General features: G+C 37.6%; 1 protein-coding gene across 10 annotated transcripts in view; it reads left to right on the forward strand.

Annotated features, from left to right (window-relative positions):
• Ppip5k2 (diphosphoinositol pentakisphosphate kinase 2) overlaps window positions 1-26,273 on the forward strand; it is a 66,339-nt gene that overhangs the window by 7,681 nt on the left and 32,385 nt on the right. For 6 of the 10 annotated variants that reach the window (XM_059278277.1, XM_059278278.1, XM_059278282.1 and 3 more), the window contains exons 6-18: window positions 1,241-1,342; window positions 3,075-3,236; window positions 4,411-4,532; window positions 5,961-6,062; window positions 7,003-7,089; window positions 8,075-8,150; window positions 8,254-8,363; window positions 9,672-9,757; window positions 12,046-12,171; window positions 12,292-12,413; window positions 12,648-12,830; window positions 24,599-24,740; window positions 25,575-25,798. In XM_059278277.1, the coding sequence (XP_059134260.1) occupies window positions 1,241-1,342; window positions 3,075-3,236; window positions 4,411-4,532; window positions 5,961-6,062; window positions 7,003-7,089; window positions 8,075-8,150; window positions 8,254-8,363; window positions 9,672-9,757; window positions 12,046-12,171; window positions 12,292-12,413; window positions 12,648-12,830; window positions 24,599-24,740; window positions 25,575-25,798 (1,644 nt within the window). The remainder of the gene's footprint in view (window positions 1-1,240; window positions 1,343-3,074; window positions 3,237-4,410; window positions 4,533-5,960; window positions 6,063-7,002; window positions 7,090-8,074; window positions 8,151-8,253; window positions 8,364-9,671; window positions 9,758-12,045; window positions 12,172-12,291; window positions 12,414-12,647; window positions 12,831-24,598; window positions 24,741-25,574; window positions 25,799-26,273) is intronic. The other 4 variants (XM_059278283.1, XM_059278280.1, XM_059278285.1 and 1 more) reach the window with 1 other exon arrangement.

The raw sequence follows: 26,273 nt of genomic DNA on the forward strand, positions 1-26,273 counted from the left end.
ATTAGCAGGAATGAAGTCTCTTAGTTATATAATTTAGAAATGTATCAAAATTAAAGATACACTCATATATAGTCATGGATTCGTATGTTAAGTGAGGGGCTAGAAAGATGGGTCAGTAGTTATGAGCACTTGCTCTTTTTGCAGAGGACTCATGGGCAGCTCACAACCATCTGTGACCTCAGTTCCAGGGGATTTGATGCCCTCTTCTGGCCTCCATAAGCACTGCATGCATTTGGTACACTTAGATACATGCAGGCGAAACACTAATACATATAAAGTAAAAATAAATCTTAAGACGAAAACAAAATGCCATCTAAACATCCATTATAGTGGCAGATATTGAAGAGTGAAAATACCAAGTATAGATCAGACTAGGAAATTTAGACCAGCTAGAACTTCCTTATATATTGTTGGTGAGACTCAGATAATGTAGTTTCTGAAAAATTTTGGCAATATCTGTGTAAGTACAGATATGAATGAACATGAACCATCCTAGCAATTTCTTAGAAACATAACTATCAATGTGGCAGGGTGACATTTTAGAAATATTAGCGCATCACTGCTGTATTACACAAGAAGCTTGGCAAACAACTAGACATATATGTATAAGGTGAAATGTCGTTTGCATAGTAGAAGCTCTGTAGCAGAAATAAACAGACTCAATACACTCTGTGTGTGTGTGTGTGTGTGTGTCTGTGTGTGTGTGTGTGTGTCTGTGTGTGTGTCTGTGTGTGTCTGTGTGTGTGTGTGTGTGTCTGTGTGTGTGTCTGTGTGTGTGTGTGTGTGTGTCTGTGTGTGTGTGTGTGTGTGTGTGTGTGTGTGTGTGTGTGTGTGCGCGCGCGCGCCACATCTGTGTGGAAGGGAGGCCAGAACTGGGTATCAGATTCCCTGGCACTGGAGTTCTAGGTGGTTGTTAGCTGCCTGCTGGGAGTGCTGGGAGCTTGGATCCTCTGGAAGAGCAACCAGTGCCCCTAAACACTGAGACTTTCTCTTCAACCCCCCGAGACATGATTTATTCATTATATTTTATGTTCTGTATGTTATATTTAAGTAAAATAATACACCAGAGAATATATACTGCCAAATATATAATAAGTATTGTTAAATCTTCATGAATTAAAGTTATTTAATAATTAAGAATGTCTAGAGTACATAGGACATAAAGGTTACATTTTAGATCTATTATAAAAATGAGGACACTACCTTGACTTTTATGTTGATGGGCATCTTTTCTCTCTAGATTGGCAGTAGAAGCAGTGTATATTCTCCAGAAAGCAGTGTGCGAAAAACGGGATCATATATATATGAAGAGTTTATGCCTACAGATGGTACTGATGTTAAGGTAGGGTTGATTAGATTTTAATCTTGTATTTAGGATAGGGCTGATTGAGGCATGGTTGGGTAAAGTTCAGATGCTCCTTCACTAATATTGAGTCATGTCCTGATAAACGATGTTAACTTCAAAACACTATGGTAGCTGGGTATGGTAGTACATCCTATAATCCCAGCACTCAGATGTGAGACAGGAGGATCCTGAATTTGAGGTAAGCCTTGGCTCCGTATCCAGTTCCATGCCAGAAGATCTAATAGCGAGAATCTTTTCTGAAAAAAAAAGGACGAAAAAAATTACTGTAAGTTGAAAATACATTTAATAAATCTAATCTCATAAACATTATACCTTAACTGCATGGTGCACTGCATAAAGAACATTATTATTTTTCAAATGGCAACAAACTGCGTTTAACTGCTGCTGTGCAGCGTCATCATGAGAGTATGATAGTGTTTTGTCAATGAACCAGACAGAAATCAAAATTCAAGATAATTTCCACTGGAAGTAAATCACAGTTGCATCATCTTATGTCAGATCAAAAATTCACAAGTTCAGTATCATAAGACCATATGAATCACAGAGACCATATAAGTTTCAGGTTCTATCTTGAGCTTACCAGTTATTTTAGAGAAGGTTAACTGTTTAGCTTCTCCTTCGTTTTCTTTTACTGTGATTGGTACTAGGGATGGAACCTAGGCCATGTGAGGTAGACAAGCATTCTAACACTAAGCGCTTATTAGTCCAGACTCTTTATTCAGTTTTGTGTGGTGGACACCACTGACGGTTGGAAGCCCAACAACTCCTTTTAAAGAATAGTGTTCTTAAATACTTAAAATAAAACGTACAGTATTACAAAGGCAACATATTTTAGTGAAACTTATAAAAATGTTTAGGTAAAGCTTAAATACATATGATTCTTTAAAGGCTAGTGAGTAATACAGTATCGGGTTGAGCATTCCAGTAGCTACCAGTTTCCAAGCAGTGATTAATGCTAGTGATGTTTGGTTCTGTGCCGACTCTACTATGATATAAAAATGCCATTGCTCTTGATAACCAGTGAAGCTTACCTTTTCCCAGCATGCCTTTCTTTGACTAGGCTGTTGTTTCTAAACTTATAAATCTGATCTTGATCCTGTCCCTTAAATTTTGCTGGCAAATTCGCATTGACCACAAGATAACATTCATGTTTGTAAGACTGCCATATGAGCTATTTCCTAAGCTTTCTTCTGATAAATGCTGTTTCTTAACTACTGAGCCATCTCTCTAGCCCCCAACAAATGCCATTTCTTACAGTACATACTACAGTCAAATTCCTTTCCCTTCCCAGAATACCTTGTGCTGCTTTATTCCTCTGCCCTTTCTATTTATTACCTCTGTAGAAAATGCCTTTCCTTTGCCTACGTTTAGATTAATCCCCCCGCCACCCTTTAAAAAAAATCTTGTAGCCTATTTTTCTATTCCTATTTAAGAGTTGTATCTTATTGTTATTAGACATAGACAATTTTAGCATCATAATGCTCAGTTTAGTAGTTTAGTACAAAGAATAAAGCCTCATGCTGTGTAAGTAATTATATATAACCCTTTCGAATGTATTGAAAATCGTGGCATGTAAAACAGAAAGATGTGTCTTTTAATAATCTGGAATCTGAACTATTTTAAATAGATACTTTTCTTTGAATTTCTTATTTTCCAGTTATATATTTAACCAGCAATATATGCTGTATATATTTCCATTTTATGAAAGGTTTACACTGTGGGTCCAGACTATGCTCATGCCGAGGCTCGAAAATCTCCAGCTCTCGATGGCAAGGTCGAACGAGACAGTGAAGGGAAGGAAGTCAGGTACCCAGTCATTCTCAATGCACGGGAGAAGCTGATTGCGTGGAAAGTCTGCCTCGCTTTCAAGGTAAGCTGTTACGCAAATTACGCATACCCTTGCAGTCTAAGTTTGTTTTTGAGCACTAAGCATTATTGAACAAGAGAAAAGTAAGCTGAGGGAATAATTGTGTATGTGAGTTCATGTATGTATGTAGACATTTCTGTGGGTCTGATACTGTTTTCCTGTATTACTAATGTGTTCTTTCCTTATTATAGAAAAGTAATAAGCCTTATTCATTTAGTCAAAAATTAAAGTTATAGACTAACACCACTAACTAGTATTTAGTGGTAGTGCCTAACATATTTTTTTAAATGGCGATAAGTACTTTTTACTTTTATAAAATTGATTAAAAATACTGTTGAATAAAAACTATCTTCATTGTTTTATTGTTTACCTCTAAACCCTTTGGCCTAATACACAGTAAAACATGTTCATGAGAACAGTACAAATACCTTCTTAATACCTCAATACCTTTTTGCTTCTTGTGTTTGACTTTCCCCTCTTCTATACTATTCATTTTATTATTATTATTATTATTATTATTAATTTTTTTTTTTTTGGTTTTTCGAGACAGGGTTTCTCTGTGTAGCTTTGTGCCTTTACTGGGACTCACTTGGTAGCCCAGGCTGGCCTCGAACTCACAGAGATCCGCCTGGCTCTGCCTCCCGAGTGCTGGGATTAAAGGCGTTCGCCACCACCTCCCGGCACTATTCATTTTTTTTAAATCTGATTACTAGTCTATAGTAAAAATGTAAGTGGAAGTATTATAATCTGCATTTAATAAAGAATGCATTTTATCTTTTTAAAGAAGGCCTATCCCAGATTCTTAACATAAGCTAATTATATTACTGGTTATAAATAAAAAGAACTACTTATGTGAAGTAATGTGAAGCCTTTTGTGTGAAGAATGTTAGTCTCTAAATAAGCTATAATCTGTTCTTATAATTTGCTTTATTGTACTAGGATTTTAGAGACTAATATCGTTCTATGTCTTCATGATAGGGAATAATCACATGGAATACACACTATTCAGAGTACTCAAGGTTATGATTATAACCTTTATTTTTTTTTATATAACAAACCTTTATGTAATATATTGTTAGATATTTTAAAATATATAAATGTTCTTAAAAAACTAGAATACTGAATCATAATAGTTAAATTTTCTTAACTATTAAAATTTCTAACTTGTTTTAAATAGCAAACAGTTTGTGGCTTTGATTTGTTACGTGCCAATGGACAGTCCTATGTCTGTGATGTCAATGGCTTCAGTTTTGTGAAAAATTCCATGAAGTACTATGATGATTGTGCAAAAATACTTGGGTAAGTATTTACCTTTCTCCTGTTTACCTTTGTGTATTTGTTAAGCCATGGAAGTTTTTAGGTCACTCTAGAGTAGCACTCAGTACTCATAAGATCTCTGAGTTGTGCTTTAGGTTATGAGGACAACTTAGTGGGTGGGTAACGTGTTGCTAACAACTTTACATCATGGACTTGGATGTAACACGGAGCTATTAGATACAACGTTCTTCAGTTTTTCCTTTGTAATTGTATTTGAATGTGTCTTTAACCTATGTAATGGTATAGAATAAACATTCATGAAATAAAATGCCAGAGTAATACAGAAAATTTTCAAATTTAGGAAATTTTTTCTTTTTTCTACATGTGTACTACTTGCTGTTCTAATAAGATTATCAAATAAATAGAAAAGAAAATATGTGTAGAAATACCATTTTTATATCTCATTTCAAAGAGAAAATGAAAGCAAGGTGTCATGCTAAATTTTAGTATGAATTACATGCTAACTTAGAAGAAAAGAAAAGTTATGTGTATATAAGAGAGAGAGAGAGGAGGAGAGAGAGAAGAGAAAGCAGGAAAAAGAAGTGAGAAAGAGAGGAGAGAGAAAAGGGAGAGTGAGTTTATGTGCACTGTTCACATACGGCCATATTTGTGTGTGAGTTCTTGTTCATGTGTGTGCGTGTGCTTGTGGTGGCCAGAGAGCGACCTCAGGCGGTGGTCTCAGGTAACGTCTGCTGTGAGATAGGGTCTCTCGATCTCTCTGGCCTGGAACTCTCCTAATGCACTAGGCTTATTAATTCTGGACGTCGACTTGTCTCTGCCTTCCCAACACTGGGATTACAAAAATACACTATGATGTGCAACCTTTTTTTTTTTAACGGAGTGTGTAGTTTTTTACTGTGTGGTTCAAACTCAGGTTCTCATAATTGAAAGGTAAGTATTTTGCCGACTAAGAAATCTGTCAGCCTCTCAAATCAATTATTAAAACGTGTTTTCAATATAGTAATGACTTGTTAGAAATTATCACATTTACGATAAGTTTGTCAGAGATATGAATCAGTCGAAAAATATTCTCTGCACAAGGCTGTGGGTTCTGTGCTCAGTAGACATAAAGAATCCATACACATAAAGAAAAATAGCTTAATAGGTGTTTAACAGACAGAGAATAAATGATAAGAAATACATCTACCTAGAAATGTAATTAAAGCAACACTCATTTTATTTTCCAACTATATAAGTTAATCACAAATTTGTAGCATTTTGTTAGCATGTTCAATTTAGGCATGCCTATCTAAGGTTTCATGATCAAAACTTGATTTGGGAAAATTTTTTATGTAACATAACTATTAGGTAGTTTGACTTTAATTCTTATGGTCCTCTATCATGGCATAATTAAATACCAACTCTGTCTTTGAATTAACTAATTTCTAATAATATTCTTTGGTTTTAAAGCAATATTGTCATGCGAGAGCTTGCTCCACAGTTTCACATCCCCTGGTCAATACCCTTAGAAGCTGAAGACATTCCCATTGTACCAACCACATCTGGAACGATGTAAGTTTCAATTATGTATTTTTCATTCAGAAATTCCTTGCGTTTTCCATGTTAATCTGTCTTACTACAGTAAAATATAAATTTCTGAATCATTATTAGTTTACTCTATATAGTTTTATATGATTCAGTGTGAAGATAGGGGAACAGATAAGTTTTTATAAGGGTATACTAAACTAAAACTCACAATGTTGTGTTAAAATCCCGAAACATGCTTGAGCAGGTACAGAACCACATAATAAAACCACTAGATGTATTGCTCAGGTTTATAGGATCATGCACTTTTGTCTTTGTCTAGTTATATCTTTAGGTAAATCAATCAGATCGATATTGCCAAAGTGTTTGATAGCATTTTGCTCGGGAAAATCACTCATTTAATGTTAGGTGATTTGCCTGAGTGCTTCATAGTCACAAGTTTAGAGATTTATATTAGCATGGTAAATATTTTGAAAAATCCTAATTGGGAGGAAAATGTACTTAATTATGTTTCAAGGCAGTATTTTTAAAGTTATTCAAAATAGAATATTTTTGGACTGTTAATATCTTTCAAGGATGTGTTTGTTCAGTGGTTTGCGCTTTGAAAATTGAAGTGAGAGCTCTTTGGTCTGGCATACCACTAAACTTTTCTAAGTTGAATTTTAAATAATTTTTTCTTAAATGACAAGATACACTACATATATAAATTCAGCAGCCATCATATAAAAGTTGATTTTGCTTTGATTTAATGGTGTCTCTGCTGATAACAGTCTAATAATACAGGGCAGATAGTTAATAAAATTCAGGCTAGAGTCTGTTTACTTTATTCCCCTCATTATACTGTATTTCTCAACATCACGCCTTTGTGGCTCCTTAATATCTTATAGGACCTGGTTTTTCAAAATTAAGACTGAGGAAAACTTTATTGCTGGCGAGTTGAGATCATAGGTATTTTTTGTCATTTCAGGATGGAACTTCGGTGTGTCATAGCTGTCATACGACATGGAGATCGAACACCGAAGCAGAAGATGAAGATGGAAGTGAGGCATCAAAAGTATGTCCTAAGAAAAAGAACTGCCTACCTGTGTGTAATCGAAGAGTTATGTTAGCGTTAAGCTCTTTGGATTGATGCGTCAGACAGATTTTTACCTACTACTTTTTGATCGTGAAAATATTTAATCCACTGAATACATACAAACTCATTTAAAGTAATTATGTGTGCTAGCGCCTAAAATTTATTGTGGGTGTATCCATAACTGTCAGTCTAACCTGCCTTTCATTTATCATCCTAGATATATTCTACTTATTCTTAGTTTATTATTTTCTTGCATTGTACTATGAGAAACATCAGTACCTCAACATTTTAGAAGCATATTGGTAGAAAGTGCCCATTATCTTAGTTCCGTGTTTGATTTGGAACTTATAAAATATGGAAACCTGAGCCATTAAATATGACACATTATGTCATTAAAATTGACACATTATGCATTGACAACAGAAAATATTTTTTATTTAATTGTTTGCCATTTCCTTCATGAGTAAACTTTTGAAAGTCATACAGTGGGTATTAGTTTGAGGTGTGTTAGGCATGTGTTAAGTTTTATTGGTAAAAGAGGAGCAGATGCCAAATGTAGTGGGTACCACTAGTTCATGTACCTGTGTTTCAGAGATAGAGGCAGGAGATCACTTGAGCCAAGGAGTTTTATATCATGTTACATATTACCCAGACACCAACTGGGTAATATGTAACATGATACTGTGGCAGGGAGAAAAGGCAGAGGAAACCTCAGGTTGAGTGAAAGAGGAAACAGTGCTTACAGGCACAGACTCTAAACCTCCATTGCCGTGTCTGTTTGATTAAGTTGACTGTATGGTGAGGGGTTTTGTCTGCTATGTTTGTTTTTTCAGTAGCCCTTGATCTCATGCCCCTCCCAGTGTAGCCTGTTGAATGCTGTGATTAGAGGTGTGCGCTACCATGCCCAGTTTCACAGCGATATTAATTATTGCACATGACTAACTGTCTTCTATCCTTTTATAAGGTTTTTTGATCTTTTTGAAAAGTGTGATGGCTATAAGTCAAGGAAGTTAAAACTCAAGAAGCCAAAACAGTTACAGGCAAGTTTTGTTGTTGTTGTTGTTTTTGCTTTCATGTATGTTGAATTTAAACTTTTTAAGGTGAAATAACATAGAAATTCATACTCTTTATTAACATACATAGGAAGTCCTGGATATTGCACGGCAGCTTCTTATGGAGCTGGGGCAAAACAATGACTCTGAAATTGAAGAAAACAAGTCAAAACTTGAACAACTTAAGACTGTGTTAGAGATGTGAGTACCTCTTTGGCACTCTTCCTTACGATACAGTTCTCCTGTTTGCTTTATGGGATTGTCATTTGTCCTAGTCAGGGTTACTCCTGCTACAACGAAACACCATGACCAAAAGAAGCTTGGGGAAGAAAGGGTTTATTTGGCTTACAGATCCTGAATCAGTCCATTGAAAGAAGCCAAGCCAGGAACTCAAACCAGGCAGGAACCTGGAGGCAGGAGCTAGTGCAGAGACCATGTGGGAGGGCTGCTCACTGGCTTGCTCAGCCTTATTTCTTATAGAACCCAGGACCACCAGCTCAGGGGCTGCACCACCCACAATGGGCTGGGTCCTCCCCAATTAATCACTAATTAAGAACATGACCTACAGGCTTGCCTACAGCCCAATCTTATGGATGCGTTTTCTCAACTGTTTCCCTAGTTTTGGAAGACTCTAGCTTGTGTCAAGTTGACATAAAGTAAAACTAGCCAGGATACCATTTTCATTTCTTTCAGTGTGTTCTTTCAGTTCTTTATTGGTGCAACTGAAGAGAAATGAAAGTCTAATGTGATAATATATTATTATATTGAATTATTGCTGTTTTAGTTTTACTATTAACTTCAGTGAGGAGAAAGAAAGCAAACATTGTACTTGAGGCTTCTTGAATACTTAGAATGAAGATCACATACCTAACTGAATCATAGACTGAGCCCTATTTAGCTAAAAAATTTTGAATTATTCAATCAAAAATTGATACTCATCAGTATTTCTGTTACTTATATCCTTTATTTAACTATACTTAATTGTACTTTATTTTAAAACATTTTTATTTTATATTTGAGAATTTCCTATGTATGTACAATGAAATATTGTCATATCTACTTCCCATTTCCCTCTCCAACTAGCCCCATTCTCCACTAACACATCTCCCTCCCAACTTTGTGTTTTTGTTAAATTCCATTAGTGCTGATTATATATGTGAAAGGGTATGGGACATCCAGTGGAGCGTGGGAAACCTGTCCGTGACCATATTCTGAAAAAGGAATGCTTCTCCCTCCCCAGAAGCCATTATCTAGCAGTAGCTCCTCAGTGATGGTGGGGTCCTGGAGTGTACCTTCAACACCTATGCCTGAATTTTGTCCAGCTTGATCTTGGAACCATGGCTTCTGTGAGATTTTTTTTTTTTTTTTTGACTAGTGTATTTTTGAAGAATCCATTTTTGAAGGCAGTAGAAGAGAATTAGTTTTTATCTACATATTTTAGTTTTTCTTTAGGAAGTCAATCCATAGTTCCTTAATACTTTATAATCTAATTGACATTTTATTTTTCAGGTATGGTCATTTTTCTGGAATAAATCGTAAGGTCCAATTGACCTATCTCCCTCATGGCTGTCCTAAAACGTCCAGTGAGGAGGAAGGTATATAATTTTTAATCTCTCTTGCAATTATGTGTATGGAAGAACTTACTCTATTTTGCTAACTTAGACCATTTTCTGCTCAATAGCCTTTGGGATTGGTGTGCTATGTAAAAAACAACTAAAATGAGTATTTTGTTAATTAAGCTTCTTATTCTTTAAAGATATTTTTGGTTTGTTTATTTTTGAGATTATAATTTAATTGCAACACATTTCCCTTCCCTTTCTTCCTTTAAAACTCTCCCAAATACCCCTTAACTGCTGAGCCATCTCTCTAGCCCCCTTTTTGTTTATTTTTCAAGACAGGGTTTCTTTGTGTAGCCCTGGCTGTCCTGGATCTCGCTCTGTAGCCCAGGCTGGCCTCGAACTCACAGAGATCCGCCTGGCTCTGCCTCCTGAGTGCTGGGATTAAAGGCTTGCGCCACTGCCTCCCCTCCCCACTACCCTTCAAATTCATGACCTCTTTTTTCACTAAATATAAACTGTTCAGGCCATATAAGGTTACTTGTATGCATGTTTCACAGCTGACCATTTAGTACTGGACAACCAGTTGGTGTGCTCTTCCCTGGGGAAGACCCCCTCTCCCTCTCCGAGCTCAACTCAGTTGCCTATAGATCTTTGTGTCGGGTTGAGGCCCCTGGGCTTTTTCTCATCCAGTTTTGTTTGTTCATTTGTGTCATCTTTATTCAGCTTAGGTTTGGGCAGTCATGTTTTTGAGACTTTATGAGTGTGGCTTCTGACGTTACTAAGAGACACAGTTTCATTGGAAACTCCCTGAGCCTCTGGCTCTTACAATCTTTCTGGCCCTCTTCTGTACTATTTCCCTAGGTGTGGGAGTATTTTATGGATATATTCTTTGGGAGTGGGCTCCACAATCTGCATTTTGATTGGTTGTGGATTTTTTTTTGTAGTGGCCTCCATCTGTTGCAAAGAAAAATTTCCTTGATGGGGGGGCAGGGGCAGGATGAGGACTGTACTTTCTGTAGGTATAAGGACAGACGCTTATAGATTGTTATTAGGGTTCATGATGGTATGGTGGATTAGTGGTTGTAGATTCTCCTCTAATGACCATGACTTCACGAGCACTGAGTAGTTAGCTATTTCCAGTATTGGGCATGGCATCCCTCTTGAGTACATTTGGAAAACAGTTGGTTACCACCAAGATATACATGCCACTACTGCACCCATAGGGTTGTCGTGCCTTGCCAGTCATTGATGTGGTTCATAGTTGTCACAGCTGGATAGGGCTGTTTGTTGCTTCCCTCCTTTGGAAGCTTGCATGGCCTTCTTGTACCATGAAAGCAAGTTCTTAAGGAAGAGTCTTTCAGGTCAGTTCCAGCCCAAGAGTTTCTATGCCCTGAAGTGCATGGTGTCTTCAGCAAAAAGGGTTTATCATCCACCTCTGGGGGGTGACCAAAGGCAACAGCAATAGGCTGGACATTTTGGGAGTCTCTTGGACAGTCTTGGCCAACAGCTCCAAAAAGGGCTTCTCATGTCTGGTACTGAGTTTTTTGTTAGGTAGTCTTTGGCTCTTGGAGGGAGCATTATCAGCCCAGATGAGAAAAGTTCATTAAAGCTGTATATGTTTATATGGAATTACATGCATTATAGGGTTTATTTGGTGGGGGCGTAAAATAGTTAATAGTATGATTGTGGCTTTTTCAGAAATCCTTTCTATTATTTTACCCACCTCCTTCCTTCATCTGTATTTACCTCCCTCCTGCCTCATGAAGGAGCTTCTCATTTTCCCATCAGATCGCTTGTATCCTGTTATTCTCCTTTACCTCCCTCTAACCTTATTCTGTATTTATGTCCCCCACTTCCCTAAGGAGCCCTGTCTTTTCCCATTTCCCCTACAAGTAATCTGCGAAAAGTAGGTTTCATTTTTTTCAATTTTCAGAAATGAATTTTACTGTTTTTTTGAAACTCCTCAGGACTTCTTTTTCTCTGGGTTATCTCAGAAAGTCTTTTACTTATAACTAAGTGAATTTAATGTGTTGTAAAAATTGCTAGAAGGGTGGGGAGGGAGAGAGGATAGTTCTCTGTAGAACATCGATGTCCTGCTTCCTAACTGAAAGAGACTTGAACACTCCAGTAAGAGCTTTAAAGGGAGAACCAAGGGCACTCCTGTGGGAAGCAGCAGTCCACAACGAGGCACATTTAGAGAATAAAATCATTTGCATATGGGCCAACTTCCACTAAAAACAAAGCAAAGAGCCCCGAATAAAGATTAATACCGAGACCTGTCTAAACAAAGCGAACATTTGTTCTTTTACTCGTGTCTGTCTTAGATAACCGAAGAGAGGAGCCATCCTTACTGCTGGTTCTCAAATGGGGAGGAGAGCTAACTCCAGCGGGCAGGGTTCAGGCTGAAGAGCTGGGAAGAGCTTTTAGGTGTATGTACCCTGGAGGTCAAGGTAAGTGCTGTAATTTGATTGAGTCTGGACACTTTGCTTCTCCATGCGGTCTTATTAAACATTTGCAGAACTATAACAAAACAGAAATATAGCTTAAGTGATTTGAGGACTTCTTTTCAGGAGATTATGCAGGATTTCCTGGTTGTGGTCTACTCCGATTGCATAGCACCTACCGTCATGACCTCAAAATATACGCCTCCGATGAAGGGCGAGTCCAGATGACTGCGGCTGCTTTTGCAAAGGTATATGCAGCTTTATAATTACTATAATTTTCATCAACTGTTTCTTGGAGACTTCTACTAAGGCAGTATTTTTAATTCCAATCAAGCCATTACTGACAAAGATGAAGTACAACATTAGTAAAGTTAATTTGTGATGAGTAGCTTAGGCATGATAACACGTAGCATATCATGAAGTTACTGTGCTGGCCTGTTAATTCACCTGGGTTTACACCATTGACTTTATTCTGTACTTAGGGTCTGTTGGCTCTAGAAGGAGAGCTTACCCCCATTCTGGTCCAGATGGTGAAAAGCGCAAATATGAACGGCCTTTTGGACAGTGACAGCGACTCTTTAAGCAGTTGTCAGCAGCGTGTGAAAGCGAGGCTTCATGAAATCCTTCAGAAAGACAGAGATTTTACAGCTGAAGACTATGAGAAGGTGGGTCTGGGCAGGTTCTTGGCTCAGCTTGTGTTTGTGAAATTCATCTGTGCTGTTGGTATTTCCGTTTTTCCCTAGACCATTAATAATCTTCGCTATGTAGTAGTCTATTTGAGGGACCAGTATTCTTTTTGTGTAAAGAATCACAATAAATATTTTAGATTTTGTGAGCCTGTTGAGGTTACTTTTCCTCTTGCTATAATAAAATGTCCCGATAAAAGTAACTGAAGGAAGAAAGCATTTAATTTGGTCCACAGTTCAAAGTTACAGCGCATTGTGGCAGAGCTGATGCCGCAGCTGGAGTTTGAGACAGCTGGGGACATTGCATTCACAGTCAAGAGGCAGACAATAATGCATGTTTATCCTCAGCTCCTTCCCCCTTTTTATATAGCCCAGGACCAAACCAAGCCCAGAGAATGGGCGTGTTAATTCAGCTAGATAATTTCCCAAAGACATGCTCAGAGACCCATCACTCCAGCTAATTCTAGGTCTCATCAAGTCGACAACTGATATTAAATAACATAGTGCTGATTGTGGTCTCTGTATCTCTGAGGTGTGTGTGTGTGTGTGTGTGTGTGTGTGTGTGTGTGTGTGTGTGTGTGTGTGACTTTGCAACCCTTTAAAAATGTTAAAACTATTCATACCTCATGGGCTTACATCACTGAACCTACTTGACCTGCAGAACTTACTTTGCTGTCCCATATTTTATTTTATGAATATTCTGTAGTTTATAATGCTTTCATTGGTTGCAGTTGAGGGCTGTTAAGATTAAAGCTGGCATGGACATCCTTGCATGCCTCCTGGTTCTTAGGAGACCGTGTTTCTCTTAGAGGTATTCTGAGTGAAGTTGCAAACCTTGGTGTGTTCATATTCGGTATTTCTGGATAAAGTCAGGCTGTTTTCCTGAGTGTAAGCTGGTTAAGACTCATGAAGTCTGAAAAGCTGTCATTGCTCCATATATTATTCACATGTGAGACTCTCGGGTTATTTGATGGTCATTCTGGTGGCTAAGCCTAGGATATACGTTTTCGTTTCTTTAAAATTAACTCTTTAGATGTCCTTTTTCATGAGTTCTCCTTAAGTATCTTATCCTTTCTTCCTGCTTGATGTCTATGCTGTTCTAACTAAGTGACAAGAGTTTTGTGTTATTTATGTTCCTGTTACTGATAAATACGATGAGTCTTAATGACGACTTTGGATAAGCATAAATTGATATTTTCCATTAATTTTAGGTTAATTTTTTTTCCTTTGAATTTAGTGTTTTTCTAACCAGAGTCATAGTATATTCTATCTACTTTATGGTCTGAATTTTATGATTCTGTTAACTTTATTGTTTATCTGAAACTCAGACAAAATTGATTTTTGTGTATGCTGTGAGATTAATATGTCAAGACCAATTTTCTTCTAATTATATTTACATTTAGCACTTCCTAAAGAGGCTCCCCACTTTCTGGAACACTGTTTTATCGGCTGTGTGCAGTCTGTTTCTGCCTCTGCATTCTGTCTGTTGATCATTGTCTAGAAACAATGAGTCAAATCTTATGCCTTCTACACAGACTCCTCTTCAATTGTTTTTGGCATTTCTTGAATTTCCATATAAGCTTTAAAATAAGCTTATTAAAAATACTGCTGACATTTTTATTTCGCTTGCATGAAATCCATATTTCCATGGTTTGTACAAATTTGCATCTACTCTTTCAACATGTGAAAATACTATAGTACATTTATTTAGATCCCTTAAGATTTTCAATAACATTTTCAGTGATATTCAGCTTCCTACGTAGTATTTCCTGTTCAACTTACTACATAGTGTTTCCTATTCCTGTTAGATTTGAGCTGAAGTAAATGGTATTTTTAATGCAATTGTTTATGGCACTACTTGGAAATGTTTGTTATTCTTTGATTGTTTTTAATGTAGAAGTATAGTTGTTAATATTAATATAATATTAGTCTGAGCTATTTCCCAGTCTTCATATTTTTTTCTTGCTTTATTTTAATATTTACAGTTCTATAAACAATAGTAAACAGAAGGTATTCTTTCTTTTTTTTTTTAATTAAAAAAACTTTTTTCATTTTACATACCTATCCCGGTTCCCCTTCCCTCCCCTTCTCCCGCCCCCCCCCCACCTCTCCTCATCCCACCCCCCATCACCTCCTCAGTGAGGGTAAGGCCTCCGTTGGGGAGTCAACAAAGTCTGGCATACTAAGTTGAGGCCGGACCAAGCCCCTCCCCCCTGTGTCAAGGCTGAGCAAGATATCCCACCCTAGGAAATGTGTTCCAAAAAGCCATTTCATGCACCCGGGATAAGTCCTGGTCCCACTGCCAGGTACTCCCCCAAACAGATATAGCTACATAACTGTCACCCACATTCAGAGGGTTTAGTTTAGTCCCATGCATGTTCCATGTACATCCAGTAACTATGGAAGCAGATGCAGTAATCCACAGCCAAGCACTGGGCTGAGCTCCTAGACTTCAGCTGAAGAGAAGGAGGAGGGATCGCAGGGGCAAGTGAGGTCAAGATCATGATGCAGAAGGTATTCTTACTGCTGGCCTTGAAGAACATGCACTCTTCCTGCCTAAGCCTCCAGAGTGCTGGTGTTAAAGAGGCATCCCGCTACACCTGCTTTAAAAACAGTATTGGTTTTTCTGCTCACGTTCTCCCGGAGGAAGATTTAATACTTGTCCATTGGATTTGAGATTTTCTCTGCTGCTTTTGTTTTTGTAATTACCTTTTTAAAAAGGGATGAAATTATACATGGTCATTTTTTGCTAAGTTTTTGTCAAGGAAATGCTTTGGTCCTAGATTAAATTTGACTTTCTCTTTCTTTCTTTCTTTCTTTCTTTCTTTCTTTCTTTCTTTCTTTCTTTCTTTCTTTCTTTCTTTCTCTCTCTCTCTCTCTCTCTCTCTCTCTCTCTCTCTCTCTCTCTCTTTTCATATTACCCTTTTTATATGTTATTCATTTGAGATTACAAATTTTATTGTTTGGAGTTTGGCATCTATAGTCATGGATCAGATCAGCCCATTTTCATTTTTATTAAATCTTAATTTCCGTGTCAGTGATGTGCTATTATGAAGGAAAAATTAGCAAGGAACCCCTTCCTTATTTGATGGGAAGTGTTTGTATACAACTATTTCATTTTTTTCCCTCCAAAATTTACTACTAAATACTGTGGGAACTTTTCTTGTGCAAAATTTACAATGAATGAAACTAAGACAAGTTGCTACTTTTCAGTTCGGTCTGCGTTTCTACTCTCATGTTCTTCTAGAAGTTTGTTCTAATACCATTTAATTTCCTTGCAGTTTGTGTAGATCCTTTGATTTCTTTCCCGATCAGCTTCTCCATCACCGATCAACTTCATCAGTCTTCTGAGAGTCATTATTTAAATTTTTGTTTTTCTGAATTTGATTACTTTCTTAGTTTTAATCCCTACACACTTCATTAATTATAACACAAAAAATGCTACTGATTACTGTATCTTGACTCTGTCCTGCAGTGTTACTGAATGTACCAGGCCTAACAATCTTTTAAGTCTCTGTGGAGTATGGAGTATTTTTGTCTTTTTCTTTTTCTTGATGTGAGGATTTACTTCATGGCTCAGGCTTTCCTTCCCTTAGGAGCCTCCTACTTCAGCTTACAGAGTACCTGGCTTAGTGGATAGTATCTTGAAATTTTCTGTATGTAAAATAATATAATCGACAAGAAGGATAATTTTCTCTTTCCTTTACTACTTGGAGCTCACATTGTGGTGATAGTGTGTTCCCCAATATATTGTGCACCATAATAAACTTATCTGTGGGTCAGAGACAGAACAGCCACTAGATAAATGTAGAGGCCAGAAAATGGTGGCACACACACCTTTAATCTTAGCATTTGGAGGCAAGAGATGCATCTGGATCTCTGTGAGTTCAAAGCCACACTGAAAACAGCCAGGCATGGTGACACACGCCTTTAATCCCAGGAAATGATGGCAGGAATCAGAAAGGTATATAAAACATGAAAACCAGGAACTAGAGCCTCATTAAGCTTTTAGGTTTTTAGCAGCAATTCAGCTGAGATCCATTTGGGTGAGGACTCAGAGGCTTCCAGTTTGAGGAAACAGGATCAGCTGAGAAGTTTGGCGAGGTGAGGTTAGCTGTGGCCTGTTCTGTCTCTGATCTTTCAGCTTTCACCCCAATACCTGGCTCCAGGTTTGTTTTTATTAATAAGACCTTTTAAGATTCCTGTTACATCACATTTTACTTTTTCTTTACTATTTGCTCTGGCTAAGACTCCTGGAACTATGCTGACTGATGGTGACCCCGTGGTTACTTCTGTCCTCTAGTTGTTAGAGGAAACACTGTGAGCTTTTCCCAGATGTTGACTAAGTTCATCGTACACAAGCCTTTAGTATGTTTAAATATGTTCCTTCAGTGCCTAAATTACAGAGATCTTACTGTTAAGGGTTGTATAATTTTTATTACTTGTTTTATTTTTTGAGATTTTTTTTTTTTTAAGTATAGTTATATCATTTCCCCTTCCCTTTCCTCTCCCCAAACCCTCCCATGTGCCTCTCTTTGCTTGGATGCTATTATTGTGTGGTGGTTAGTGTTTATGTATGCTGACCCACTGTCACATCCCAGGACAAATCTTACCTAATAATGTGGTGATGTCAGACAATCTTTCCTGTGTTACTGAGGAGTTTACATTTACTTGTTGGGGGTGCAGAGCAGTAATTCCCTCCCTCCCGCCTTGTTCTGCCTCTCTTCCCTTGCTCCATTTTTCCTCCTTCCTTGTTGGGTCTTGGTATCAGGTAAATGCTAATCTTGTGGGATGGATTTGGAATGTCTCCTTCCTTTTCAATGTTTGTGGGGTAATCTGGGATGACTTGGTTTTAATTTTTAAATCTAGATAGAAGTGAGCAGTGACAATTTCTAATGTTGAACATCTCTTACTTGGGAGACTTTTGTTCCTACATGAATCTTTTTTTACAACCTAAAGTGACACTTTTAATAGGTTATAATTTTTACTATTATACTATGTTATATTGTACTATTATAAATTTATTTTTTACATATGACAGCTAAGAAGGTTTAGCTACAATTTAAAATTTTATCACTAACTTTTTTGCCATATTTTCTAGTTTAACATCTTTGCTCTTATGAATTCAAACAATAATTAATAAAATATTAAAGTACTTTTTCGTTTTCCTAAAATAAAAGACGAGATAATAGGCTGGATACCACTAAAAACACTTCACCTTTTGAATATGGCCTCTGCATTGAAGATCTGCAGAAATTTTTCTGATCTTCCCATATCTGAAATATTCAGAGTGAATACTGTACAAATCAAAATCTGACTCACGAGACCCTATTACCATAATCACGTTGTCTACTAAATATTGGATTAATTAGTTTTCTTGGTTATAAGATGTCAATAATATAGACACATTTCTAATACGACAGAACATCCAGTGCATCAGTTTTCTGCCTACTTTCCAGGAGGCTCGTCTCCCATGGCTCCTATTATAGCTTCCATTGTGACATTCTCAGCATCTTTTGTGTGGCTGCCTTGATGCTGGTCTTCTAAGTTTTCAACATCAGGTTCTGCTTTGACCATACCAGCTACGACTCATTTGAGATCTGTTCTAGAGTTTCTATATGATGCATTTTACTGTTTGATCGAGCATCAGGAATCGCTAGGACAGTGTTCTTCTTCTTATGGAATGACACATACATCGAGTCCCACTAGCCCAGCACGTGTGTTCTGCACACCTGCCATGACAGTGTTGCAGAGCTGCTGGTGCTCATCCCATTCACTGTGTGAAGGTGTTACTCTTTATTGTTTGGTTCAGGTCGCTGTGTGAAGGTGTTACTCTTTATTGTTTGGTTCAGGTCGCTGTGTGAAGTGTTACTCTTTATTGTTTGGTTCAGGTCGCTGTGTGAAGGTGTTACTCTTTATTGTTTGGTTCAGGTCGCTGTGTGAAGGTGTTACTCTTTATTGTTTGGTTCAGGTCACTGTGTGAAGGTGTTACTCTTTATTGTTTGGTTCAGGTCGCTGTGTGAAAGTGTTACTCTTTATTGTTTGGTTCAGGTTGCTGTGTGAAGGTGTTACTCTTATTGTTTGGTTCAGGTCGCTGTGTGAAGGTGTTACTCTTTATTGTTTGGTTCAGGTCACTGTGTGAAGGTGTTACTCTTTATTGTTTGGTTCAGGTCGCTGTGTGAAGTGTTACTCTTTATTGTTTGGTTCAGGTCACTGTGTGAAGGTGTTACTCTTTATTGTTTGGTTCAGGTCTCTGTGTGAAGGTGTTACTCTTTATTGTTTGGTTCAGGTCACTGTGTGAAGTGTTACTCTTTATTGTTTGGTTCAGGTCGCTGTGTGAAGGTGTTACTCTTTATTGTTTGGTTCAGGTCACTGTGTGAAGGTGTTACTCTTTATTGTTTGGTTCAGGTCGCTGTGTGAAGGTGTTACTCTTTATTGTTTGGTTCAGGTCGCTGTGTGAAGGTGTTACTCTTTATTGTTTGGTTCAGGTCGCTGTGTGAAGTGCTACTCTTTATTGTTTGGTTCAGGTCGCTGTGTGAAGGTGTTACTCTTTATTGTTTGGTTCAGGTCACTGTGTGAAGGTGTTACTCTTTATTGTTTGGTTCAGGTCGCTGTGTGAAGGTGTTACTCTTTATTGTTTGGTTCAGGTCGCTGTGTGAAGGTGTTACTCTTTATTGTTTGGTTCAGGTCGCTGTGTGAAGGTGTTACTCTTTATTGTTTGGTTCAGGTCGCTGTGTGAAGGTGTTACTCTTTATTGTTTGGTTCAGGTCGCTGTGTGAAGGTGTTACTCTTTATTGTTTGGTTCAGGTCGCTGTGTGAAGTGTTACTCTTTATTGTTTGGTTCAGGTCGCTGTGTGAAGGTGTTACTCTTTATTGTTTGGTTCAGGTCGCTGTGTGAAGGTGTTACTCTTTATTGTTTGGTTCAGGTCGCTGTGTGAAGTGTTACTCTTTATTGTTTGGTTCAGGTCGCTGTGTGAAGGTGTTACTCTTTATTGTTTGGTTCAGGTCACTGTGTGAAGGTGTTACTCTTTATTGTTTGGTTCAGGTCACTGTGTGAAGGTGTTACTCTTTATTGTTTGGTTCAGGTCGCTGTGTGAAGGTGTTACTCTTTATTGTTTGGTTCAGGTCGCTGTGTGAAGGTGTTACTCTTTATTGTTTGGTTCAGGTCGCTGTGTGAAGGTGTTACTCTTTATTGTTTGGTTCAGGTCGCTGTGTGAAGGTGTTACTCTTTATTGTTTGGTTCAGGTCGCTGTGTGAAGTGCTACTCTTTATTGTTTGGTTCAGGTCTCTGTGTGAAGGTGTTACTCTTTATTGTTTGGTTCAGGTCACTGTGTGAAGGTGTTACTCTTTATTGTTTGGTTCAGGTCACTGTGTGAAGGTGTTACTCTTTATTGTTTGGTTCAGGTCACTGTGTGAAGGTGTTACTCTTTATTGTTTGGTTCAGGTCGCTGTGTGAAGGTGTTACTCTTTATTGTTTGGTTCAGGTCGCTGTGTGAAGGTGTTACTCTTTATTGTTTGGTTCAGGTCACTGTGTGAAGGTGTTACTCTTTATTGTTTGGTTCAGGTCACTGTGTGAAGGTGTTACTCTTTATTGTTTGGTTCAGGTCACTGTGTGAAGGTGTTACTCTTTATTGTTTGGTTCAGGTCGCTGTGTGAAGTGTTACTCTTTATTGTTTGGTTCAGGTCGCTGTGTGAAGGTGTTACTCTTTATTGTTTGGTTCAGGTCGCTGTGTGAAGGTGTTACTCTTTATTGTTTGGTTCAGGTCGCTGTGTGAAGGTGTTACTCTTTATTGTTTGGTTCAGGTCGCTGTGTGAAGTGTTACTCTTTATTGTTTGGTTCAGGTCGCTGTGTGAAGGTGTTACTCTTTATTGTTTGGTTCAGGTCACTGTGTGAAGGTGTTACTCTTTATTGTTTGGTTCAGGTCGCTGTGTGAAGGTGTTACTCTTTATTGTTTGGTTCAGGTCGCTGTGTGAAGGTGTTACTCTTTATTGTTTGGTTCAGGTCGCTGTGTGAAGGTGTTACTCTTTATTGTTTGGTTCAGGTCGCTGTGTGAAGGTGTTACTCTTTATTGTTTGGTTCAGGTCGCTGTGTGAAGGTGTTACTCTTTATTGTTTGGTTCAGGTCGCTGTGTGAAGGTGTTACTCTTTATTGTTTGGTTCAGGTCGCTGTGTGAAGGTGTTACTCTTTATTGTTTGGTTCAGGTCTCTGTGTGAAGGTGTTACTCTTTATTGTTTGGTTCAGGTCGCTGTGTGAAGGTGTTACTCTTTATTGTTTGGTTCAGGTCGCTGTGTGAAGGTGTTACTCTTTATTGTTTGGTTCAGGTCGCTGTGTGAAAGTGTTACTCTTTATTGTTTGGTTCAGGTCGCTGTGTGAAGGTGTTACTCTTTATTGTTTGGTTCAGGTCGCTGTGTGAAAGTGTTACTCTTTATTGTTTGGTTCAGGTCGCTGTGTGAAGGTGTTACTCTTTATTGTTTGGTTCAGGTCGCTGTGTGAAGGTGTTACTCTTTATTGTTTGGTTCAGGTCGCTGTGTGAAGGTGTTACTCTTTATTGTTTGGTTCAGGTCGCTGTGTGAAGGTGTTACTCTTTATTGTTTGGTTCAGGTCGCTGTGTGAAGGTGTTACTCTTTATTGTTTGGTTCAGGTCGCTGTGTGAAGTGTTACTCTTTATTGTTTGGTTCAGGTCGCTGTGTGAAGGTGTTACTCTTTATTGTTTGGTTCAGGTCGCTGTGTGAAGGTGTTACTCTTTATTGTTTGGTTCAGGTCGCTGTGTGAAGGTGTTACTCTTTATTGTTTGGTTCAGGTCGCTGTGTGAAGGTGTTACTCTTTATTGTTTGGTTCAGGTCGCTGTGTGAAGGTGTTACTCTTTATTGTTTGGTTCAGGTCGCTGTGTGAAGGTGTTACTCTTTATTGTTTGGTTCAGGTCTCTGTGTGAAGGTGTTACTCTTTATTGTTTGGTTCAGGTCGCTGTGTGAAGTTGTTACTCTTTATTGTTTGGTTCAGGTCGCTGTGTGAAGTGTTACTCTTTATTGTTTGGTTCAGGTCACTGTGTGAAGGTGTTACTCTTTATTGTTTGGTTCAGGTCGCTGTGTGAAGTGTTACTCTTTATTGTTTGGTTCAGGTCACTGTGTGAAGGTGTTACTCTTTATTGTTTGGTTCAGGTCGCTGTGTGAAGGTGTTACTCTTTATTGTTTGGTTCAGGTCACTGTGTGAAGGTGTTACTCTTTATTGTTTGGTTCAGGTCGCTGTGTGAAGTGTTACTCTTTATTGTTTGGTTCAGGTCGCTGTGTGAAGGTGTTACTCTTTATTGTTTGGTTCAGGTCACTGTGTGAAGGTGTTACTCTTTATTGTTTGGTTCAGGTCGCTGTGTGAAAGTGTTACTCTTTATTGTTTGGTTCAGGTCGCTGTGTGAAGGTGTTACTCTTTATTGTTTGGTTCAGGTCGCTGTGTGAAGGTGTTACTCTTTATTGTTTGGTTCAGGTCGCTGTGTGAAGGTGTTACTCTTTATTGTTTGGTTCAGGTCGCTGTGTGAAGGTGTTACTCTTTATTGTTTGGTTCAGGTCACTGTGTGAAGGTGTTACTCTTTATTGTTTGGTTCAGGTCGCTGTGTGAAGGTGTTACTCTTTATTGTTTGGTTCAGGTCGCTGTGTGAAGGTGTTACTCTTTATTGTTTGGTTCAGGTCGCTGTGTGAAGGTGTTACTCTTTATTGTTTGGTTCAGGTCGCTGTGTGAAGTGTTACTCTTTATTGTTTGGTTCAGGTCGCTGTGTGAAGGTGTTACTATTTATTGTTTGGTTCAGGTCTCTGTGTGAAGGTGCTGCTGTTTATTGTTTGGTTCTCATCATTGTGTGAAGATGCTATTGTTTATTGGTTGGGTCAGGTTTTCTGTGTTTCTATGGCTCCATTTTGATAGATATTGTGTGTCTAAAGCTTATCCAGTTCTGAGGTTTTAGATTATGTGCATGATTTTTCATAGTAGTCCTTAGTGAACTTTATCCCTGTGATCTAAGTGTCTCCATTTCCACTCTGATTTTATTCTCTCCTCTCTCTCTCTCTCTCTCTCTCTCTCTCTCTCTCTCTCTCTCTCTCCCCCCACCCTCCCTCCCTCCCTGTCTTTTTTTTCTCTATCTCTCTTGCTTTGGCTAGCTAAAGCCTCTCCAGCTTCTTTTAAAATTTTTAAAATTTATTTTATTTTTTTTTTTTTACACACACACAAAAATGAGTATTTTGCCTGCATGTATGTGTGTACACCATGTGTGTGCCTGGTGCCACAGGTTCAGAAGAGGATTTTTGATCCCCTGGAACTGGAGTTAGAGTGTCGTAAGCCACATGTGAATGCTGGAAATTGAACTTTGGTCTTCTGAAAGAGCAGCCAGTGTTCTTAACTGCTGAGCCAACTCCAGCCCATTTCAAATATTTTCATTGATCTTCTGTAAGACTTTGTGGAAGTAAATTGATTCTGAGATAACTTTATCTTCTTTATTTTTCTTTCTTCTTGCCATTCCTTTGAGCAAATCATGCCTTAAGTCAGTTTCACAGACACATCTTTCTTAGCCAACTAGTTGATTGACTGGCCTGTAGTTTGTTGCTTGGCTTGGCTTACCACTAGTGCACCCTTTTTTGAATCCTACATGCAAGCTATTTACCATACTTTTACCTTTGTGAAAGCTGGACTTCATTTTGAACCTGGTGTTCTTAGTTCAACAGTATTAGATTTCTCAACAGCATCTCTTTAGAATCTACTAATGTTTCCAGGACAAACAAACCAAACCATCTTTTAACATCAGACTCATGTTCTTGATCACGTTTTGTTTTGCTTTTATAGTTCTTTATGAATTTGCTGTCTCTTGGATGCTGTTAAAAAAAAAATAAAATAACCTTTCTCCATAGAGTTTCACTTACCTCCAAAGAACCTAGTCTGTTATAATCAAAAATGCAGTTTCTCTTTGTGTTTTTCACATTTGTTGAAACCTACTTTATTGGCTAGATATCTTGCCAAGGTAAATGTTAAAAGTTGAATTTATAACCAGAACCAATTATTGACTTCTGTTGTATTGGAAAAACATCATTAACAAAGTATAATAGCAAAGTGGTTAATAGTGTGAGTTTTGCAACCAGCCTTCCTGTGATTGAATCCTGTTCCTTCTTATGCTACGTACTTCACCTAAGCAAGTTACTTAACCTCAGTTAACTAACTTATCAAGGAAAAGATGATGATGATTGTAAATGCCTAGTATAATTACATGTAGGTATATGTCAAGTGGTTAGAACCATAGTTGCACATGATATGCAGATCACCAAATTCCCATCAAATCTCATCCTTTAATTTAGAGTACTTCTGATTTTTTCTGTAGGTAATCTAATTTTAGTTGAAGTTTAATATTGTTTTAACACGAAATTCTGAGACTTTCATACCCTTTTAAAAACATACAGATCGTATTACTGGATGTTAACTATCTTTTTTTTTTTTTTTTTTTTGGTTATTCGAGACAGGGTTTCTCAGTGTAGTTTTGGCTCCTGTCCTGGATCTCACTCTGTAGACCAAGCTGACCTCTATCTCAGGTCAGATCCGCCTGGCTCTGCCTCCCGAGTGCTGAGATTAAAGGTGTGCGCCACCGCCGCCCAGCAGGATATTAACTGTCTTAATGTATAGAATGTAATTATTTTCCCAGCTGTGGAAAGGTTTGTATTCATTCTCTTGGATGATGGGACATAGCCATTTAGAAAACACTTATCTTTTTCATTTGTAGCTTACTCCATCTGGAAGCATTTCTGTTATCAAATCAATGCATTTAATTAAAAATCCAGTGAAAACCTGTGACAAGGTATATTCCTTGATTCAAAGTTTGACTTCTCAAATCAGACATCGGATGGAAGACCCCATATCATCTGGTAAATATTTTTTTTTCCTTAGAATTAAAACAGAAGGTACTGTCATTTTTTAGTAAACATTTCAAATAAGATGTATAAATCTTCTTATGATATCAAGTCTCATGTTTGAGATGTGGCTATAGTATGAATTAGTGTATCTATCCAGCAAGGAATAATAGTGAGGTTATTGTCATTTTGTCCACGATAGTAAGAAAAAGACAGTAAAATACTCTTATTTGGTTATTGAGTTATTTAGCATTTCCAGATAGTTAAGCAGAAAATAGGCAGTACAAAAAGCAGCAGAAAACTGGTCCAAGGTTAGTTTGAAATCGTTGACAACTTGGGTTTCTTGGTGATAAAAAATGATTTATTCAAACTTCTCTTAATATCTAAGACTATTTTCTGCAAATATAGTCACTTATTCTGTTTAGTTGTAGGAATTTAGGAATTTAAAGTATTTAAATTTTAGAATAGAAAGCATTTTAATTCTAAGAGTTTTGCTATAATTTTTGGTGTTTTTCTTTTTATCAAAATCTGTAATATATGGGAAAGGTCTCATAAATAAATCAGGCTCCTAATGCAAGTACTTGTACTATGTTCTTATCCAAGCCTGCAACCATCCAGTATATGTGGATAGTAATACTTTCTAGCTTCTTCCATTAGCTTAATCTTTTTCTCTTTAAAGTTTTCTAATTATAGGGTTCCAGTCATGGTGGCACATAGCTATTATCACAGCACCAGAGAGGCTGAAGAAGAATAGGGAATTCTAGGCCAGGGAAAGCTACAGAGGACTTTAAGGTATGTTCCTAATCAGATTTTTCAGTTTAATATACTAAAAATTGTGTGTTGTTTTAGATATCCAGTTGTACCACAGTGAGACTCTGGAACTTATGCTGCGGAGATGGTCCAAGTTGGAGAAAGACTTTAAAACAAAGAATGGAAGATACGATATTAGTAAAATCCCTGACATATATGACTGCATCAAATATGATGTTCAGCATAACGGTTCCTTGAAGTTAGAAAATACAATGGAACTATATAGGCTTTCAAAGGCATTGGCCGATATTGTCATCCCTCAGGTAAGTTACTCTTAGGAGGTAATTTCCTTATACTTTTGTGTATAAAGCACTTTCAAAGTGCTCACTACTGGATAAAGACAAGTTTGCATGATCCTAAATATATCTGTTAACTTTTATATTAAGTAATTTCGAGTTATTAAAAGCTTTTTATCAGTAATATTAATCACAATTACCTGATTGTCTAGACATTTGATGATACTGACTTTTTAAAAGTAGGCTTTATTTGTTAAACCATTTTTAGTTTTATGGCAAAATTAAGTACAGGGTATAAGGCGTTCCCATATGGCATCTGCTCCTACATTAATGGAGTCTGCTTCCTTTTTCTCCCACAAGTTACTCCACTGGGATAGTATATTTGTTATATAGCCACATTCACATATTGTGGCTACCCAGAGTTGATAGCTTATGTTAGGATTTATGCTTGATGTTGTATGTTCTGTGATTTTTAGCCACATTTTTGTAATGTGTATGATAT

The sequence above is a fragment of the Peromyscus eremicus genome, chromosome 13 (assembly GCF_949786415.1).
Source record: "Peromyscus eremicus chromosome 13, PerEre_H2_v1, whole genome shotgun sequence".
Classification (NCBI taxonomy): domain Eukaryota; kingdom Metazoa; phylum Chordata; class Mammalia; order Rodentia; family Cricetidae; genus Peromyscus; species Peromyscus eremicus.